The 20,478-nt window shown below is 46.1% G+C and overlaps 1 protein-coding gene across 4 annotated transcripts; it reads right to left on the bottom strand.

Moving 5' to 3' along the window:
* Window positions 1–2,956: 2,956 nt before the first annotated feature.
* Window positions 2,957–18,696, bottom strand: LOC116880118 (1,25-dihydroxyvitamin D(3) 24-hydroxylase, mitochondrial). 4 transcript variants are annotated; one of them, XM_032878936.1, is made up of 13 exons: window positions 18,003–18,696; window positions 17,614–17,804; window positions 16,334–16,427; window positions 14,389–14,485; window positions 12,096–12,187; window positions 11,337–11,448; window positions 9,701–9,846; window positions 6,171–6,337; window positions 5,082–5,160; window positions 4,404–4,600; window positions 4,187–4,303; window positions 4,047–4,055; window positions 2,957–3,065 (listed from the first exon to the last, which is right to left on the bottom strand). In XM_032878936.1, the coding sequence occupies exons 1-13, from the start codon at window positions 18,258–18,260 to the stop codon at window positions 2,963–2,965; spliced, it is 1,662 nt and encodes a 553-aa protein (XP_032734827.1). In that variant the 5' UTR covers window positions 18,261–18,696; the 3' UTR covers window positions 2,957–2,962. The 4 variants fall into 4 exon arrangements, with proteins under 4 accessions (XP_032734827.1, XP_032734830.1, XP_032734829.1 ...); XM_032878939.1 differs by having other exon boundaries at window positions 2,966–3,065; window positions 4,187–4,306; window positions 4,403–4,600; XM_032878938.1 differs by lacking the exon at window positions 4,047–4,055 and having other exon boundaries at window positions 2,966–3,069; window positions 4,187–4,306; window positions 4,403–4,600.
* Between the last annotated feature and the right edge of the window lie 1,782 nt (window positions 18,697–20,478).

The following is a 20,478-nucleotide window of genomic DNA, read 5'->3' as shown; positions in this document are numbered from 1 at the left end:
CCTCCGGTGCCGGAACACGTTTCTCCTCCGCCACCTGCCTATAAGCAGTTACTCCATAAATGATTTTCTCTTCTTCCGAGGAGCGGTGCCACGTGTGGGATCTTTGCCACAAATGTCCAGCAAGTCTCCTGATCTCACCATTCTCCCCGTCTTTGCCTTCCGTCTTTTCTTCCCTCCCACTCTCAACAAAGTATCCGGACACCACCGAGTGAGGGGACCGCCTTCTCCGTCTATCATTATGAACCAGTTTCCTGTACGTATCCGTTAGAATTTGCTCAAGTTGAAGAACTGAGTTGGCCTCAAGGGAGGCAGAACAGGGACTGGAGAAGACGTAGGATAAGGGCCACTGAATGGCCTGTGTCACTGGTGACGATCATAATAGATCTGAGTCACCTTAACCCTGTGACCAGCACTGCACTCCACCCGGTCTCCCAGGCCTCAGCAACAAGGTTTTATGACTCGCCATGGGTCCTGCCAACAGGATGAATCTGGGCTTCCATGAGCCACTCTGTGTGGACATCTCTCAGAGCCAGAGGTACCCGGGGGGTGCATCCTCCAGGGGCCTCCTGAAGAGGGTTGGCCCCATAGAGAACAAACCCACTCGCTGGGTAAGCACCATGCCCAGGGCTCCCCAGGGGATCCGGCTGAGACTGGAGCGCCTCCCCCTGCCCCCCCCGCCCCAAATTGTACCTGCTTTGGTTCCTCCTCCTACCCTGCTGCGCTCAGTCCCTCACACTCTCCTCCGGAATCACTTCCTTAATGAATCCTGATGACAGGACCAGCCTCTGGGGCGTCTCAGTCATCCAGGAAGGCTTCCTGCAGGAAGCTGGTTCAGAGCTCTGAGTGGCGCGTAGGAGAAGAGCAGGTAAAGGAAGAATGCGTCAGGAGGGAAGATGGCAGGAGGAGGGGCCGCGGGTGCAAAACCTCATGGGTCAATAGTGTTGAAGGAATCAGAGAAACTGGCAGAAGCCGGTGTGGTGGGGTCTGGAGGCATCTGGGTGTGGGGGACGTGGGTTGGGGCCCATGGTTCAGTGTGGCCATATTTTCCAGGACACTGATGTCTGGCTTAAGAAATTGCATCTTGGGGTGCCTGGGTGGCTCAGTGGGTTAAAGCCTCTGCCTTCGGCTCAGGTTGTGATCCCAGGGTGCTGGGATCGAGCCCGGATCGGGCTCTCTGCTCGGTGGGGAGCCTGCTTCCCTTTCTCTCTGCCTGCCTCTCTGCCTACTTGTGATCTCTGTCTGTCAAATAAATAAATAAAATCTTAAAAAAAAAAAAGAAATTGCATCTTTACATGAAAGCAATGGAACACCACAGAAGCAAGAATGAGACAATCAGTTTTGGGTTTTGAGAAGGCCAAAATGGCCAGTGTACAAAGAACAGACGAGATCAGCTGGAAGTGTTTGCGAACATCTGGTGGCAGGTGTGGTTCAGACAGAACTAGATGGGCTTGAAGAATATTGAAAAAACAAAAGGGAAAATTATTTCGCCACTCAAATGATCATCTTTCTGTAAAACTGTTAGGGAAGTCCACTTTTTTGTCAGACCAGATTTTGTGCTATGGGTCTTGTAAAAGGGCCTTCCTGGGAAAGTCTTCCAATAAGACAAAGTTTAAAACTTTAAATTTTGATGTAACAAATGCAACAAAAAGGAAACCGTTCTAGAATGTTTCAAAACTTTTATTTTCAGATAATTCTAAGAAGGCATACAAATGAGATCTGACGACACATGTAGATTTACCATTCTAAAAATAATTTCACAGTAGGGAGACAGCATGCACTTATCTCAGTGATAGGTACATATTCAAATAAAAGGATATAAATGTATACTTCTGAAATATCCTAAAAATATAACCTAGGAAGATAAATCTTTCTCAAATATACAGAAATATATAGTATGTTTTTAAGAAAAGTAGTAGTAAATGTATATTAAAAATAAACTATGTAAAAACATTTTTACAAAGTTTTAAGTATGGGGTAAATCTCTATGCATTTTCCATTATGAAACTGTATTTTCTCAAGGAAGTCAAATCACATAAAATGGTTTATATAGTTAATCTCTAATGTATGCACACATTACTACCTTTCTATAGAGGGGAAAGCAAAGCATGAGAAGTCACCGAATATTTTTAAACTGTAACTGGACACTAGAACATTGTCCTAAATCAAATACCATATATATTTTTAAAAATGACTTGAAAATTGTCATTATAGCACACAGACACACACACACACATACACAATTTAAAAACTGTAGATCTACTTCTTAATGCTAGAGGGAAATCCATTAGCTAAATAAAGAATTTCAGAATCTTTTGACAAAATGATACCATGGTGAATCATTAAAGCCTTCTTAGATAAGAGGTTCTGACTTCATCAAAGTATTTCTTAAAATAGAGTTATTCTCTGATTTCCCAATAATGCTGCAATTTCAAAACAGGAAAAATGCGGTTTCACAGAGACCAGATAACTTTAACATATAGCTTTGCTTATGTTATAAACAAGTGTTTCCCCAAATATTACATTAAACAGAGTTACAATAAACGGATTGCCAGTATTACCCCAAGTCCCAGATGATATAGCTAGCATACGTTACGTCTTTCATTGTGAAATGTAAACTCACTTTTGAGAAGTAAAGAACCAAGCAGTGAATTTGGTAGGGAAGGAAGAGAAACATTTAGTGACTTTGCCAGACTAACTGGAAAATGCCTGGCCTCCTTGTCACATCATGGAAGGTGCAAGAGAAAGCGGTATTATGAGTAATTCTACGTAAGCCAAGATGGTGCTGACGTTGGTTCAAGGAAGCCAGCAGTATACCCCTCGGAGTGCCTTGCATTCCAACAATCTGGTTTCCTGAGCCAGATACAATCTTATTAAATACCATCATCTTTACAGACAGTCAGACTGTGCAGCTTCTAGAACAATTGTACTGAAGAAAGAGTATAAACACCAGGGCCTAGCTGTTTCATGCTCTGGTGATTGAAGTTAGCTTTCCAGGAATGTAGAAGTCATAAGCACCATACTTGCGGGAGGGTAAACATTGCTGTTCTTGGTCGGGGTTAAAAAAAGAATCTGGAAAATAAAGTAAAACCCAATTACATATTAAAGAAGTATAAGTAAATGATATTTAACACAGGCTAGTAAAAATATACACTTACATTTCAGGGTTCGGTATGCCAAAGCCCTGTGCTCAAATAAGACTGGCCATCTGTATTTATAAATAAAGTTTTATTGGAATGGTCTTAGTAGACAGAATAATGGCTCTGAGGAAATGTGTATGCTCTAATCTCCAGAGCCTGCGAAGACATGGCAAAAGGAATTTTGCAGATGCGATTATGCTTATGGACCTTGAGATGGGAAGATTATCCTGAATGGCAGAAGGAGAAGAGATTCGAAGCCAGGAAAGGGACTCAGGTCGCTCTGGCTAGCTTTGAAGATGGAGGAAGAGGTCATGAACTAAGGAAAACTGGGATTAGCTCTCAGCTGCCCGCAAGAAAATAGGGACCTCAGTCCTATAACCCTAAGAAACTAAATTCTGCGGACAACCCAGATTTGCAAGAGAATAGATTCTCCCCTGGAGCTCCCAGAAAGGAATGTAGCCTTGCCAGCAGCTTGATTTTAGCCCAGTAAGAGCTGGGCCAGACTTCTGATCTACAAAACTGTCAAGGTAATACATTTATTATTTAATACAAGTTTTAAGCAATTTGTACATAATTCGTTTTAGTAATTTGTTGTAGCAGCGATAGAAAACAAACAAAACAGCCACACCTGTTTGTCAAGAAATTGTGTGAGGCTGCTTTCATGCTACAAGGCAGAGTTCAGTGGCCCTGGGGCAGATCTCAAGGCCTCCAAAGCCTACACTATTTGCTAGCTGGTCCTTTACAGAAAAGGCTTGTCCACCCCGACACTCACACACAAAACTCGTAATGGCATCTTGCCTTTACTGAGCACTTAGTGGATGCCAGGATCCAGGCTAAGTATTTGGTAACATATCAACTTTCTAGAAAGATATGATTTTGGTCCCCATTCTACAAATTAAAAATTAAAAAAAAAAAAATGACAGCAGAAAGGTTAAGGAACTGGTCCAGGTCCCCAGCCAGTCAGCGGCGAGCAAGGATTCAAACCTGAGTCTCGCTGACTTCAGAGCTCAGCTCACCCCTGGGCCGGTCATAGCCCGCTAGATGCTCACCTGAGGCTCTTAGCGCTGGCGGAAGGTGATGGGGAGCTCCCGGCTGGGCACCAGGATGCCAAGATGTAGCATCTGCACCGGCTCATTGTCCGTGGCCACGATGTCGTATTTGCGGACGATCTGGAACACACATGCACCAAAAAGGCAAAATTACCCACCCCATCCTCCTGCCTTGTGGAGTACGAGAGAGCACAAGTGCAGAAATGAGAGCTTTACCCAGCAGAGAGCCAAGTGGAGCTGGAGCTCAGCTAGTCGGCGACCAATGCACATTCTTTTCCCAACACCAAATGGGAGATGTGCAAAAGGATGAATCTTTTTCTTCTCCTGAAGCCAACGTTCCGGCCTAAACTGGCTTGAATCTTTAAAATTTTCTTCGTTGGATCCCAACACCTGGGTATTTAGCATCAACACTGTCTAAAAACACACAGAAACACAAATGGTATAAAACAACTAGAAGGAAACATTTGAACAGCAAAATTGACAAAAGGGACCACCTTGCAAATTTAAACGCAACCCACGAGTTTATAATATGATGATTGCCAATATGTATTTAGTGCTAGAAATATACTGGGTGTTGAAGTTTAAAATTTAGCATCACATTCTCATGCCACCCTATGTGGTGGGTTCCATTATTATCCCCATTTTACAGATGACAAAGCTGAGGTCACAAAGGTTAGGTAACTCACTCAAGGCTATGCTTGAATCTAGGTCTCTTTTTTCCCAAACCATTTAGTCCTAACACCATACAATGCAACATGTCAGTTATATACAAAGATACACATATTTCCAAAATGAATGTTCTCCCAGGGAAAGTGTTTATGGAGATCCAACGAATATTTTGGAAAGTGTATCGTTCAAAGCTCAATAAAGTACAGATTGCATGAATCCTACTTACTCCTTTGGGTAAAGTGTATTCACCCAGAACCGTTGCCTTGTCAAGCGTCCGAGTTGTGAATGGCACACTTGGGGTAAGTCTGAAAAAACAAAATTAAAATGTAAAGGTGAGCACAGACCAATCTCTAGATCAAATAGCAGTGGGGATGGGGATACTGATTAAATAAATAATTCCTGCATAAGTTCACACTCAAAAAGGGAGCATGATCACAACTCTCACATAGAAGTTCTGTCTCTTTTTTTTAGAAAGTTTTATTTTATTTAATTAATTTATATATGGTGGGGGGCAGAGAAAGAATCTTAAGCAGGCTCCAAGCCCAGTGCTGAGCCCGACACTGGGCTTGTTCTCACAACTCCAAGATCATGACCTGAGCTGAAATCAAGGGTAGGACACCTAATTGATTGAACCCCCAGACATCCCAAGAGGTTCTGTCTCTTTCTTCCCTAAACTTATAACTCCTGTTTTTGTTCCTTATTGTATTGGTTAACTCCCCAGTAACTGCTTAGTAGTTCTTAATGCTGGTTTTCTCCTGTTTCATTCTGGACTGCAAATGTGTGTGTTTCTCGCATCACCCTTAAGCCTGACTTTTGTTCTAAGTTTCTCCTATCTGCTCTTCCTGAAGTGAAAGCTGTCTTTTTCCCAGTCCTAAAATGTTGTGGGTTTTGTTTTCCAGAAAGGGTGTAAAAAGAATTTCCAAAGAGCATTTTATCCCAGAGGCTCAAAGACAAAGATGCCTCTTTGTCTTATCAAGTAATAATATGGTTTTCTTGCTAAATTTCTTCTCATATCCTTCAGTTATGTCCCTAACCTTAATTAGAGCTTATAGCATTCATTAGACTATTATTATTACTGATTGAAAGGGGAGGACACTGACTTTCTAGAGATTTATTAGCATTTGCCCAAATGATTTAAGAAATGAATAATAATGAAAGAATATATCCTAATGCTTATGTATTTATTTATTTTGCAGTTTGTTAAATGTTTCTGAGTCGACGATGGGTGTTGTCTGTGGGTGTGGAGGCCCCTCATTGTATATTTAAGAGAATGGTTTTCCAGAGTATCTGTGTTGGCTTAAGCATGTGTTCTCACCTCATAGATTCTTTCAAACAGGCTTTTAAATATGGCATATTCCTCAAATCCTCTGCCCGTGGCATCTGATTTTCAGGCAATACACTCCAAATTTCCTTAAGAAGCTTTTGCTGCACATGGGGGTTACGGGATAAATTGTAGAGAACCCACATTAAGCTGTTTGCTGTCTGAAAGGCAAATGGACATAAACTTGAGTTTCGGCAAATAAACTGCCTCAAAACCATTATGAGCTGAATGAAAGCTGATGCCTACACTTCACAGTATTTGAAAAGTCAGCTTTGTTTTAGAAAATAATGCCAATTAAGGATAGCTTAGTCAACAGACTCTTTGAAATAATCAGCTGCATTAGGACACTTACAATTCAGTTTGATACAAAAATTGTCCGAACACAAAAGAAGCATGTGGAACTGGTGACAGGAGAGCGAGCTGGTTAGGACTGTATCTGTGTCAGTTTCCAGCTGTGATAAGGCTTTTTTGCTGCAAGATGTTACCACTGGGGGAAGCTGCAGGAAGGATTCCAGGGGCTCCCCTCTATTTTTCCTTAGACCTGCAGTGACTCTCTAATTATCTCAAAATAAAAAAGCGTTTAATCAAAAGTTGTTTAATACAGAAAATGAATAGTATACCTCGGTGGGAATAGAGGGATGGAGATCATGGCAGTGTTTCTAATGAGTTTTTGTCTTTTTCTTTTTTTTTCTTTTTATTTAAAGATTTTATTTATTTACTTGACACAGAGAGAGAGAGAGATCACAAGTAGGCAGAGAGACAGGCAGAGAGAGAGGGGGAAGCAGGCTTCCTGCTGAGCAGAGAGCCCGATGCGGGGCTCGATCCCAGGACCCTGGGATCATGACCTGAGCCGAAGGCAGAGGCTTAACCCACTGAAACACCCAGGCACCCCTGAGGTTTTTTCTTTTTAATTTTATAGTGCAAATGCATAAGAAGCTGCATTTCTGGAATTTAAAAGGGAGGGGTTTTTCTTTTGTCACACCCTAAAAAGTTACAACAAAAACGAAAAAGCCTTATCTATGAAACCCTGGGTTTCAGCCACAGGCAAAGAGCCCTGGTAGGAGGGTGCCAACACCAAAGTAAGAAATTCTGGCACTGAGTTGAGTATTTGAAGGACCCAGCCACAGCTTCTGACAGAGGCTCATGGTCTTTCAAGTGTCATGCTTTACTTCCTTTCCAAACGCAACAAGCGGAGAAAAAATACTGGCTGAAATAGCCAGTGTAGTTTTTAGCTTCATAATAGTCACCGAGGGTAGTCATATGTATGTTTTTAGGCTTTTTGTGTTTTTTTTTAAGCTAATGTAAGCCGAATATTCCTGTAAAAATGGTCATTGCAGACACGAAGACGGTTTTGCTAAGTGCCATGTACCCCTGACAGAAACGAGCAAAGTTCGAGACGATTTGGAGCCAATGGCATTTACTATTTTGGGAAGAAGATGCCTTCAAGGCAGGCTTCTTCATGTCAGAGGAGCGGTAGCCTCAGCTGCAAATGAACTGTGGGCGGCATTATTACAAGAGTCCAATTTACAAAACAGGAAGAGGGCGTAGCCACCAAATTAGATACACTTTCAAATTTCTCTGATTTTCCAAAAGTGACTTCCAGAATTGCCAGGACTAAAAAAGAAACATTTAACCATATCAACGGGGCCTTTACCACAAGTACCAAATAGAGTTTCCAAGAGGCAGATAACTGTAGCTTTCACCAAAGCCTTGTAAGACAGCCTGGGCATTTTAGGGTAACTGCAGGCGCTGAAAATGTCCTGGGAAACCTCAAAGGCACTAACTATCCCGGCTTGACCTCCGTGGAGGAGATCCGTCTCGCAGTTGGCCTCCTGGCTTCTGCTCTGCCTCTTCTAGAGCCTTCTTTCACTACACCAACCAGAGCCCTCCTTTCAAAACAAAAATTTGATCAGGCTGCTCCTTGCTTATAATACCCCAAGGGCTTTCCATCACAGGTGTAATAAAATCCAAATGGCTTACTAAGGCCCCTTGACTTCTCCAGCGTCTACCTGACCACACTTGCTAGGTCTCCAGCTCCCACTGTCTTTCTGCTCCAGGACCCTTGCACATGCTGTTTCCTCTATCCGGAGAGCTCTTCCACCGGATCTTGCCCTGGCTGCCTCTCTCTCATCATTTCAGTCAGCTTCAGGATCACTTCCTTGGAGAGGAACCCTGTCCCCTCTCCATTTCCTTCTAGCCCAACACTCAGAAGGTTTCCTCCATGTCTCCTATCATTAATTGAAATAATCCTATTTACTGGTATATCTACATGTTTCTAGTTGGCCTTCCCTCCCCAAAGTTCAGTTCCATGAAGGCCACAACCTTGGCCTCTGGTTCATGGTGGTCCCTCAAGCACCTGGAACAGTGCCAAGCACACAGTAGGCCCTCAGTCATTTCTGAATCCTTTCTTCTATTTATCAAGTATTTGTTGAGCACCTACTTTATGCTAAGTACTAGTCTAATCCTAGGAATATAGCAGCCGACAAAACCAAGGTCCTTAGACCTGCAGTGACTCTCTAATTATCTCAAAATAAAAAAGCGTTTAATCAAAGGTTGTTTAATACAGAAAATGAATAGTATACCTGGGTGGGAATAGAGGGAGCTCTATTCCATGGAGCTCACATTCCCGCTGAAAACAAAAGATACTCGGTGAACCTTTACTTTTATCACCCTAAGGAGCCTCTTAGGTTAAGTGACTCAGTATGATGATGAACAAAATGAATTCCTCCTTTTAACAGCCTCTTGGAGCATGAGGAGAAATGAAGACCTTGCTTCCCCCACCCGATATAGAAAACCCTACTTTTTCTTTGGGTGCGAAACACGAAAGAAAGGGGAAACATGGAAAGAAATGAACCAGGACATATTTTTCTTAGCAATTATAGGTGTATGAACTGTTGGGTCATGAGGATTATTAGTACACATCTTTCCAGTGATGGTGCAAAGAACAGATCGAAGACGGTCAAACCCACCTGCCAGAATTTGCGGAGTCTGCTTGGATTGGGTACCTGCCAGGAGAACCCAGCACACTGGGGACAGATTCTTGGTATTTTAAATTGGTTATTTCATATAAGTCAAAAGCAAGTTTTCCTGGACTCACTATGTTTATGCTTTTAATCAGAAAAAAATAAATGGACTGGCAGAGAGCATGCCAATATTTTTAGAGTAACAACCATAGTCAGGCACTTCGGGGGCAAAGTCCACAACCTTTTAGAACATACTCGATTTTTAAAAGTCCTTCTATGATGTGGCATTTTACTGCCTCTGAATTCCCGTAGCAGCCTGTGTCTTTATTGTGACACTTGACCTTCCCCTCTAGAGCGCATGAATTCACCTGCTATCACCTGTTGAAGGACGAAGGCTGTGCCCTGGGTCTCCCACAGCATCTCGTAGGAGACTTTTTATTTCTGCTGAGCCACTGCTCAGTTAATCCTTGTGGACTGAGTGAGTTGAAGGAGTATTTAAAATTAATCCTGAAAAAGATTTTCCAGCCCGTTCATTTAGCAAACCGACATCATGCCCCTTACCGTTTCTACAGCGGCCAGCTGGAGCTCTGTGACTGCTGCATACAATTCTTTCTTGGACAGCTGATTATGGTGATAAATATCACAGAGGAAATCCGCGCTGGGCTGCTCAGAATGTTTGTCTAAGCGGTTGTCGACACAAGATTTGACTATTGGAGGAGAGAAGAGGGAAAGGAAGTCAGGTGATGGTGATGATGAGAAAGAATGCCAGAGAACCCCAGATAAAATCCTCCCCGTGACATTAAAAGACCTTTTCAGGGACACTGATCATTTCTTCAAGGAGCTAATGTTGCCTTGTTGTTAAGAAACCGAGGATGGATCGGTGCCTGGGGGAGCAGTGCTCCTCAAACGTTAGCATGCCGAAGAATCACCTGGGCATCTTGCTAAAGTGCAGATTCTGAATCAGGGGTCTGGGGCAGGCCTGGAAGTCTGCATTTCTAATGGGCTCCCAGGTGCTGCTGCCACTGCTCTCAGGTCACGGTTTCAAGTAGTAAGAGCTTAGAGTTTGGAAGAGATCGTCACAAGACAGAGATGGGATTTGGGTCTGCTGTCAGGATCAGAACTTGCACCCAGATCCAGGTGTCTTGCTGATCTGGTCACACACGAATACAGGCATGGTGGGACTTGGCTCCTAAATCTGGACGGTAGGGGAGGAGAGAAGCTCCCCCAGTGTCACCAAACATAAACACACATGAACACACACACACTCAAGGGCAGTGCCCTGCATGCTGGCGATGGTAGCAGAAATTTCTAACGTTCGTAGAGAATGTTCTAGACCCATGTCTCCCTCGTTTCAATCCCCTAGGCAAGCCACCACCGGAATAATACTAACAGCGAGGTTGACAGTAATAATGACGACCGTAAGCGGTACAGCAGCTAAAGCTAGAGCTTTGGGAGCCCTTCGGTCTGGCTTCAAACCCTGGCTTTTGCCATCACCCAGCATGTCATCCTGACAAAGGTACTTCTTTGTGCCTCAGTTCTGTCCCTCAGGGCTAATAGAATGACCTACTTGATAGGGTTGTTGGTGAGAATTAAATGAGTATATGCTTATGTGCGCATAAAAGATATGACATGGTATGATATGATATAGATCCTCTTACTAGTACATATTGGTAACTCATAGAACAATACTCATAGGACCAATATTCTCCTTGTGATGTGGCAGAAATAGCTCAGAATCATTAGGTATTGAGATAAGTCAGGTTTTTACATTATTTGTATTAGACCTAGAAACAGTTGCATTGAGGTAAGTATCATTATTGTCATTATTAGCCCATTTGAGAGACAAGACTTCTGAGGACGAAGGCGATACAGCACATTTGGTGAACCTGTGACCCCAATGACAGAGCTGGGATTTGAATCCAGGTATCTCTGACTCCAGAGCTCTTGCTTTTAGCCACTTCTGGCTCCCAAAGACTACACAAAGCCATCTTTTCCTTAGAAATAGAATTTCCTATACCAGGGGCATTCTAAACTCATGTTTCCAAAGCTGGAAATAATCAGGAGGCGCAACTCCATCAAAGGATCAAGGTCATGAAGTCAAGAAGATCATTCCAGCCTTCTGGCAGCAGCTCCAGAGATGGGGCTGTGAGGTGTGTGTGTGTGTGTGTGTGTGTGTGTGTGTGTGTGTCCACATTACCTGATTTGAAAATGGTGTCCCAGGCCTGCGTGTGGGTCTGCCACACCTTGGTGTTGAGGCTCTTGTGCAGCTCAACTGGGGTCACCATCATCCTTCCAAACGTGCTCATCATCTGTGAGGAACACAGTGCCTTTCATTCCAGTAACTACCTCTCAGAGACCCCTGTCGCATGGGAGAAGAGCGTCCTACATGACCCACACCCCATGCTTCCACAAAGCAGAAACTCTCCCCATCCCGTGCTGGGCGCAGAGCCCTCCCCCGCCCTGGTGGCACAATGAAAATGATCTTTGGGATGATTTTCCACTGGATGTGTTTAGTAAAAAATGTGATCTTAGGACCTACACGTTTAAAAAGAAGGAGAAAGAAGGAAAACCATCTCTTCCATATTGACTTCCATTTCCATTAATTTCCCAATGTCCGACATTTTGACACCAGTTTCACGGAATCTATCACATCCATGTGGGATCAAAACGATTCAAAAATATTACCTCTGAACATTTTCAGACTCTTTCAAATAGTATTTTAATCGACTGTCTTTTAACTGAAATACCTATTTAAACGTGCCTTGACAATGATGTAGCGTGATTCCTGGTTTACGAGCATACGTGCACATACACATGTGAAAACATATGATGCGTTGAAATGAACACTTAACTAATGTAATAAAATAGAGGTGTGTGGCCCCTCCTGGGGAAACGGGACGCACGTGCGTGAAGTTCTGTAAATCGGGAAAATTGCTCTCCTCGCGGGGATGCTTACTGTTTTGATGGCTATGATGAAGTTCAAAGCTTCATCCCCTGCATCCTTCTGGAGGAGTCCAAACCTCTTCTCATAGAGCACAAGGCAGATGCCTGTCATTTAAAATAATCAAGAGTTACGCAATCGCAGCAGCACTGGGGTCTGTGAGTAGCGGGCTATTAAAAGTTCGAATCCATCTTTTGTAAGAACGAGGTCTTTTCTAAGAGGAAAGGCAAAAAAGCTGAGAGAAAGGGGCATGACGCTCTTCTCACCTTCTAGAAGTTGTCTCCACGTCCACTGACCTACCTATCCCCTGCAGAACCTCCTGGTCAGAAATGCCATGGTGAAAATATAGCCATTTTTATATGCAAATGAATGTCTCCTAATGCTTGCTTTTGTCAGAGTTTGTCATCGATATTATGTGTAGCAGACACTGTTAATGGCCTCCCTGATGCTCATTCTCCCCCATTTCTTCCTTAAGAGATCTCCGATTTTATTTAGAGCATTAGTGTATCAATCCTCAGGCAATGAGAGTGGATTGATCTAAGAATCTGGTGACATTCCTGTTTCCTGATTTCCCCAGGCTTTCCTGTAGCAGCCTGAGAAGCTGCATGGCCCAGGTCTGGCCAATGAGGCTTAAGGAAAACACTCCTTTGCTTTCTTAATAAAAGGGGCAAGTTCAGCTGGCTTAGCTCCTCCCTCTTTTCTTCTTGTTTTTGCCTGGAATGCAGAGGTGAGGCCGGGAGGGGTAGCAGACATTTTGCAACAAGCCAACCAGTTAAGGATGGATGAGCAAAAAGATGGAGAGTACTCAAGGACATCACTGAGTGCCAGCTGTGGACTGCCCTCCCCGAGACATCTCATAACGCTGGACAATAATTTTTAAACCACCGATCTTCTTTGACTTGCAAAGACATGCATTCGATACTCCTTCATTCGGGTATTTCCAGTGGACAATTTCCAAAACATACACTTCCTTTCTCCTCTCTAATCATTCCCTTACTTTATTCTCCTCCCCTTTCCCTTAACACCTTCCGTGGTTTTCTTCTTTGCACGGAGCTTTCTAATGTGCTAAGATAGTCAAATGGTGTCTCTTTAAAGTGAGGCTGAGTTGATGGTGGAGACAGGTCACAGCAAAAGGCTCCATCCTGGAGAGCCCTCTCCAACCCTCCCATCTGCATCCAGAGTGATCCTCCCAGCAAATCAGTCCAAGCCACCTTCTGCTTAAAAGCCCTCTATATCACTCCCAGGTACTTCCAAGCTCAAAGCCAAGTTCCCATCCCTGGTTCACAAGGTTTAGCCCCTGCCCTCCTCCCATCCTCTGCCCTCGCCATGCCTCCCCCTTGTTGGTCATGCTCTGGTCATTCTGGACATCTTCCTGTTCCTTCAACAGAATCTTCTCTGCTCCTTCCTTGACCTCCACCTGGCGAACTCCTACTCATCCACCAGGCCTCAGCTGGTATGGCACCACCGCCACGGAGCAGTCCCTGGCCGAGCTTAGCTGAGTCAGCTCTCTCAAATTCTCCCACGGCCTCAAACCTCCTCAGTCAGGTGCCTACCCATTCCATGGAAACAGCTTCCTTGCCTGCATTCCCACGGGGCAGCATCCTGGTCCAGGCAGAGCTCTGCTTTTTGTTCCTGCAGTGTTCCTCAAAGAAAGGGATCATCCCCTTTTCTGTTTGGAACCCTCCATGGCTCCCTATCTGACTCAGACTAAAAGCTCAAGTTCTGGCCAGAACCTACAGCCCCTGGCTTGGTCTTCCTCACCCCTCTTTCCCTTCCCTACCATCCACTCACACCAGCAAACTGGAAGCCTGGGAGACATCACTCATGTTTCCACCTTGAGAGTATTTGGCCTTCCTGTCTCCACAGTCTGGAACCATCTTCCCACGGATGCCCCATGGCTTGCTCTGTTCGGTCTCCCGTTAACTGTCTCCTTCCCAAAGCAGACCTGCCTCCTCTAGGAACCTAGAGGCAACCTTACCCCTTGGAAAAATATATATTAAAGTGTGTTTACTTATTGATGGTCAACCCTACTAGACTCGAAGCTCCATGGGAACACAGACATTGCCTGTTTCGTTCACTGCTGTGTCTCTAATACTAAGCACAGTGCTGGGCACTTAGCAGGTGTTCAATAAATGTTTGTTGAATGACTACATAAACAACCCATAGTGCAAAGCATAACTCGAGTGCCTGAAAGCATGAGAAGACTGCACAAATGGTCCTTCATTGCCAGCAACAGTGTATGATTATAGAAGAGTTATTGACGGAGTCACCAGGAAATCAAACAAACAAGACAGTGAAGACAACTTACTTTCAAATGACCATTTGTTCAGTTCGCTGTATAAGTCTTCAATGTGGCCCCTCTCATCACAGAGCTCATCTATTCTACCCATAAAATCAGCCAACACCTTAAAAGAAAGAATCCACAGAAGATACATTTCAGTCATTGAAGGAAAACAAAAGTATAAAGGCTCAGTAAGCTAATTTCAGGTTTTGCTACTTTGTATACTCACTGCCTGTGATGTTATTCCTTCTGAAGCAACACTAATTATATATTCTCCCTGGGGGCTCACCTTCTGTCCTAACAACCTTGTTCCAGGTTATTTTCTCAGCTTTTCCTGAAACCACCCTAAAGCTTAGGTTTCCGCTTCTGATCTAAATTTAAGAAAAGGAAAACATTTCTTCTAATCAGAATGGGGACGAAGCCATGAAGGAGGAATCAGCCACGTGTTTGTTGGCACAACCCATCAAGCCCCGTGAAGTCTGCCACTTCCATATATCTGGGCCAGCAAACATCTCTTTACTGGTTGGTATTGTGTTCAAGCGTATTGAACTTGGAAGCAAAAAAATCCACAAATTCGGGACACAGCTCCTTCACTAAATAGCTCTGTGACCTGGGACAAGTTACATAAGGGCTCTAGATGCCAGCTGCCAAAATCAGGGTTTTAGATGATTAACATATCACATTTAATAAGGCTTGTATCATACCAAGGACCACGTGAAGTGTGTTATCTTAGCTGATCCTACGGCCCTGTGAGGTAGAAAGTACTGTCATTACTCTCATATCCTGCCTAACAGAGGAGAGAACGGGCTTCGAGTGGGGCCGAGGTGCTCGCCCTTAGACAGGTAGCTGGAAAGTGGCCACGCTGGGGCCTGGAACAGGGTAAGTGTGACTACAAAGCCCATCTGTGTAACCAATGGGCATTTTGAGTTTGTCCACATAGCTTATTAAAAAAGACTATGAAATTGTTACCATTGAAAAAACTCCAGAAATTTCACATTAACCCATGGAATTTTCACTACTTATCAAAAAAAATAATAATAATGATAAAATCTGGAGACCCTGGCTCTGCATTCCTACGTGGCAGTCATTTGCTGGAGCTGGGGCCGCTGTCCCTTCTAGAAAGGGCACGCACTGTTCTGCTTGTTAAAATCCCTGCTGGGCCTTCCTTACACCTGTATATGAATTAAGTGGCCCCTGAAACCTTCTGGGTTTGTAATCTTACACCTGTCTGATCCTATCTGGGTTCAAGTTCAGTTCCAAATAAACACCCAGCATGATTAGAAGTAAAGAGAATACTGTATGCTTAAATACCTCCCTCTTATGCCTTCTGTTGACTAAAGGATAATGTCTAAATGCCTTACCATGGTACAGAAACATTAAGAGCTGCCCTCTGTCCAGCATCATTTCAGAGAAAGCCTTGCCACTTGGCTGCACTGAATATACTATTCTCTGAACGCACCGTGTATCTCATGCCTTCCTATTTTCAGCAAGCTACTCTCTCTGCCTGAATGCCTTTCTCCAACTTCTGTCTCGAAGGCTCCTATCTATCTAGCAAAACCCAGCTCAAATGGCATGGCCTAGGAATTTTACAAGCATTATCTCATTTAATTCCCCCAGCAAATTTGTGGAATGGGATCTGTCACGCCTGATGTATAGATTGGGAAAGTGAAGCTTAGGGAAGCTAAGGGAATAGTCAAGTCAAGTTACAGAGTTAGGGGGTGGAGGGCTGAGATCCAAATTCAAGGCTGTCATCTATTGCAGTCTCTGCTTATAATCATTCCCTTATCGAGACGTTACTTTACAGAGTGAAGGATGAATGAGGGTTTGGGGAGGAGGATGTGGAGAAAAGTAGGAAGAAAAGGAAGACCCCTGAACCATCAAACTGCTTGCACTTTGTAGCTATGACTTGAAGTTCCATAAACATCTCTCCCTCCCCAGGAGACCCCTAGAAAGCTGCTCCCAATCTGCAAACCTCATTGATTTTGTTGTCCAGCTTCATAATTTCTACTGGTTTCATGAGTTTTTTCTGAAAAGCACTCCGGACCCTCTGCCAGTCTTCTCCTTCCCTAGGAGAGAAGCAGAATTATATTTAAGGCAAATCGAAAGGAAAAGAAAGGAGAAGCAAAGATACCCCCCTCCAGTTATGCAACTATGTGAACCATATAATCAAATGAACACAGAATCATGGCAAGAGCTCTCCAGAGAACATGAGCATTGGAATATTTGGGGCTGGCTTGACAACAGAATGAAAAACCACCTTTCCTCCCCGCCAAAGATGACGCCAGAAAGGTGAAGTCCAGGTAATTTGGGCTCAGGGCTTTTGAGGTGCCCTGGCCAGGGCTGATCTGGGAGGCCAGATGCCTCAATTCTCAGAAGGAAGAGTGGGCACCCGAACCTCCCCTTCATCAGCAACTGAGATCTGTTTGAGAAAAATTTTTCCTCTCTTAATCCATTGACTTGGATTACCTCAACCCTAGAATTCTATCATTGCCTCCAAATAATACACAGTCAGAGGTTCACTGGAGCTGTAAAAGTCTGTTCTAATTATCCACTTTCTTCCTTGACCCTGTACCAGACCACACAGCCTGTGATGCACAACGCATTACTATGGCTTTTAATTCCAGTGATATACCCTGAAAAATACAACTATTAGGCATTACAATTTGAATTTTTTTGAAGCGATAACTTGTTAAATGCTAACAATTAGAAAGCAGAGGAATCCAATCACATAATGGATGTATCTAAAAGAATGCCACCTTGATGTCCCTCCTCATCCCACCTTTCTGACTAGACTGGGGTCTTTCTGGAGGGGGAACGGATCCCCTCCAGATAGGAAGGCAGCTGTCAAAAGCAAAAGAAGTTAATTTCTGGCGTTTGAGCTCGCAAGAGGGGATTACAGGCAATCGTAAGGGACAACTTTGTATATAATACGTTGGCCTGGCACGCTGACTTCCGAACCTCAACCCGCCCAAAAGTCCGAACACCACAATGTGGGTAACGCTTTGGGCCTTTCATTGAAAAGGCACGGCCCTACCCATTTGCTAGAAAGAAGACAGGTGTTGGGTGCACAGTGCCGCTCTTCTCAGCCCACTCTGATCTAGCAAGCATTCGAGACTGCACCGGGCGCAGGCTTTCGTGTTTCCCCTGCGTACGGGGCGGGGGGGGGGGGGGGAACAACCGCTGAAAACCCTCTCCCAGTTTTCAAAAGCGTCAGCTCCAGCCGCCGGCCCCCATCCTGCCTCTTGGACTCACAGGATCAGCAGCCCGTAGCCCTCCTTGCGATAGTCGCGATAGGCCTTCCAGGGCTTGATCTCCAGCCGCTGGGGGTACGCGCTCTCCGTGCGGTACAGCGCTTCCAGCAGGCACGGCGAGCCCAGGTGCACCGAGTCGAAGGAACCCAACTTCATGCGGAAAATCTTGCCGTACTTCCTATGGTACTCCGCCTGCAGCGGGCCGCACCGAGTCAGCGCGCGTCCCTCGCAGTCCCGGGAGCGCTCCTCCCGCCTCCCGTCTCCCGCCTCCCGGGGCCGCAGCTACAGCCACACTCGAGCGCACTGTGCGCCCGGGCCGCGCGCCCCGCCGAGGGTTTGGAGCGCAGGGCAGGGAGGGGAGAGGGAATTGGGACGCGACGAGGCATTTACCAGCGTGTCGTGCTGTTTCTTGAGGCCCCCCTTCCAGAGAATCTCCGGCAGGCTGCCCAGCAGTGGCCAGTTGGTGGGGCCCGGTAGGGCGGCCGCGTCCTGCGCCTCGCCGGGTTCCATCAGCGGGCAGAGGGGCACCTCCCGCGGCCCAGGGGGTGCGCACGCCGCGGACGTCACGGGTCTGGGTGGCTGCCCCAGGTGGCGCAGCCGCTGGAGGAAGGCGACAAGGGAGCGGCTCTTGCCGATGGGGGAGCTCATGGCAACGGGGGACACCGGGCTCTTGGAAGTGCGCGGGGACCGGGAAACGCGATTTGGCTGGAGAGGGGCCGGCAGGATCTGGGGCTTTGGCGATTCTGGGTGACAGAGGCAAAGAGGGCCGGCAGGTGCGATGGAGGGCGCGGCAGAGGAGCAGGGAGAAGAAAGGACCTTGGGCAAGGATGCTTGGTGCTGCCGCGTGCGGCAACCTCAGGGCGCGGGTGCAGGCCGAGCGTTGGCCCCAAGGGCTGGAGGGGTGCCTCTGGGGGTTGGGTGTCTCTTTGAAGAGGATGGGAAGGGGTATGGGTCCGCCTGTGGATCTGCGAGGCCGACGTCCAGGTCTGGGGCGGCGAAGAGGAGGTGTCAGGGAGAGTGGAGAGATGCTGCTCCGCGCGGCGGTTTCCTCCGATCCCTCTCCACGCTCCATGCCCAGGGACCATGTATTTATGGAGACAGGGTAGGCCCTGGGTGGCCAATGAGCACGCTGAGTAGGGCGGAGGGGGCCCCGGCTGGCCCGGCTCGCAGGGACTCGGGACCCGGGGCGGGGGGGCAGGGCTGGGGGTGGAAATAGGATGGAGTCAGCGAGGTGAGCGAGGGCGCCTGGGCTTCGGGTGACGGGTGCGCTGCTCCCCGGGCGGGAGCGCGGCGGACTCCACCCGGAGTTCACCGGGTGTGCGCCCAGCGCGCCTCCCCGCCCTGCCCCGGCGGGCAGGAGCCGACAGTGGCGGCCGCGCGGCAGCCCTGCGCTTGCACAATCGCGCTGCCGGGCGGGCGAGGTCTCCGAGTGCGGCCGGGGGAAGGCTGCCGGCGCCTGCTGGGGAGCCCCCGGAGCCCGCAGCCCTCCGGGGAGCCAGTGCTTGCCAGCCCGGACGGAACTCTTTTTGGAGGAAGGTTTGCTTTCTGCGCCTCCCAAGGTGGGGTGCTGGAGACTTAAGTGAAAGGCATCCAGAGAGGGCATTTCACCTTCGGGTGTTCACGTGGGCCAGGCGAGCCCGCTGGGTTTGTGGTTTCCTCCCTGGGGGCTCCATTGTTTGGTTGTTAGGAAGATTTAATGGATTACCGTAGGTAAAGCACCACCAGCAGAGCCTGGCCGGTAGTCAGCACCCATAGAGTTTTTGTTACCCCTCTGGGGAGTTAGGAAACGTGGTGAAAGCGAGGTTTGCTGTGGAGCTGGCTTCCCTCTCCCACGTCTACAGGCCGCCTCTGGTTTGGACACCGACTGCCCCGTGCAAAGATGCGCCCGTGCAGCCCCACCAACCCCCACAAAGTCCTCTAGCCAGGCGCGGGGCCACACGCACGCACACACGCACTCAACTTCTAGAGCCTTCGTGGCTGGCCAGAGTAGAACTTGCTCTACTAATTCAGGAAGAGAAGTTGGAGATTTTTGTTGATCGTTTTAAAGTAATTCGTGGTCTGTCATTCTGACCCGCGCAGGAACTAAGGCCCGAGTCACGTGACCGAGCCTTTTTTGACCCTACTTTTGGCCACTCTTCCCTGGCGAGTTTATTGTAAACCTCTGGTTTGTTTCTTGAGAATCTTCAGCAGTCCACATTGAGCTTGAACTCTTGTCATTTCAGATTTGTCCTGAGTTGTTAATGACTGCTAATGTTAATAAAAATAACTCTGTTAATATAATGTATCATATTAATTATAAAGTTACTTATGTTAATACAATGTATTTTATATACTGTTATGATGTGTTGGTAAATGCATTATATCTACTTACATTGACATCTATTTACATACACATTCTATAGTACATATTATATATCACATACGGTAGATTATATACTATATGTACTATATACATTTTATATAGTATACATATGAGAGCTTATGATAAACCAGGCACTTAAGCTGGACATTGTACAAAAGTTTTCCCATGGAGTTCAGCCCAATGATGAAAATAAAGGAATCAATAAGACTGAAGCTTAGAGATTAAGTCTGATGTCACATGTGGCTCATGTGGGATTCAGACCCCAGATTTTCTGATTCTAGCCCTTATTATATACATCATGAATTTTACATCATCTTTTGTTAAACCAAGAACATCTCAGAATATTGGGATATTGGGATATTCTTAAGTGGGAGTATCACCAAGGCGGGGTGTGGGGGGGGCAGGGGTGGGGGTGGGGGTGGTTATGGGATCAGTTTGAGTGGGGCTGTGTGATACAACATTGCCTTCTGTGCTAATGGTGGTTAAAAAAAGAGCAGCCCCAAA

This window comes from Lontra canadensis, unplaced genomic scaffold (genome assembly GCF_010015895.1).
Source record: "Lontra canadensis isolate GAN:19392208 unplaced genomic scaffold, GSC_riverotter_1.0 scaffold65, whole genome shotgun sequence".
NCBI lineage: Eukaryota > Metazoa > Chordata > Mammalia > Carnivora > Mustelidae > Lontra > Lontra canadensis.
This window is presented reverse-complemented; position numbering and strand designations above follow the sequence as displayed.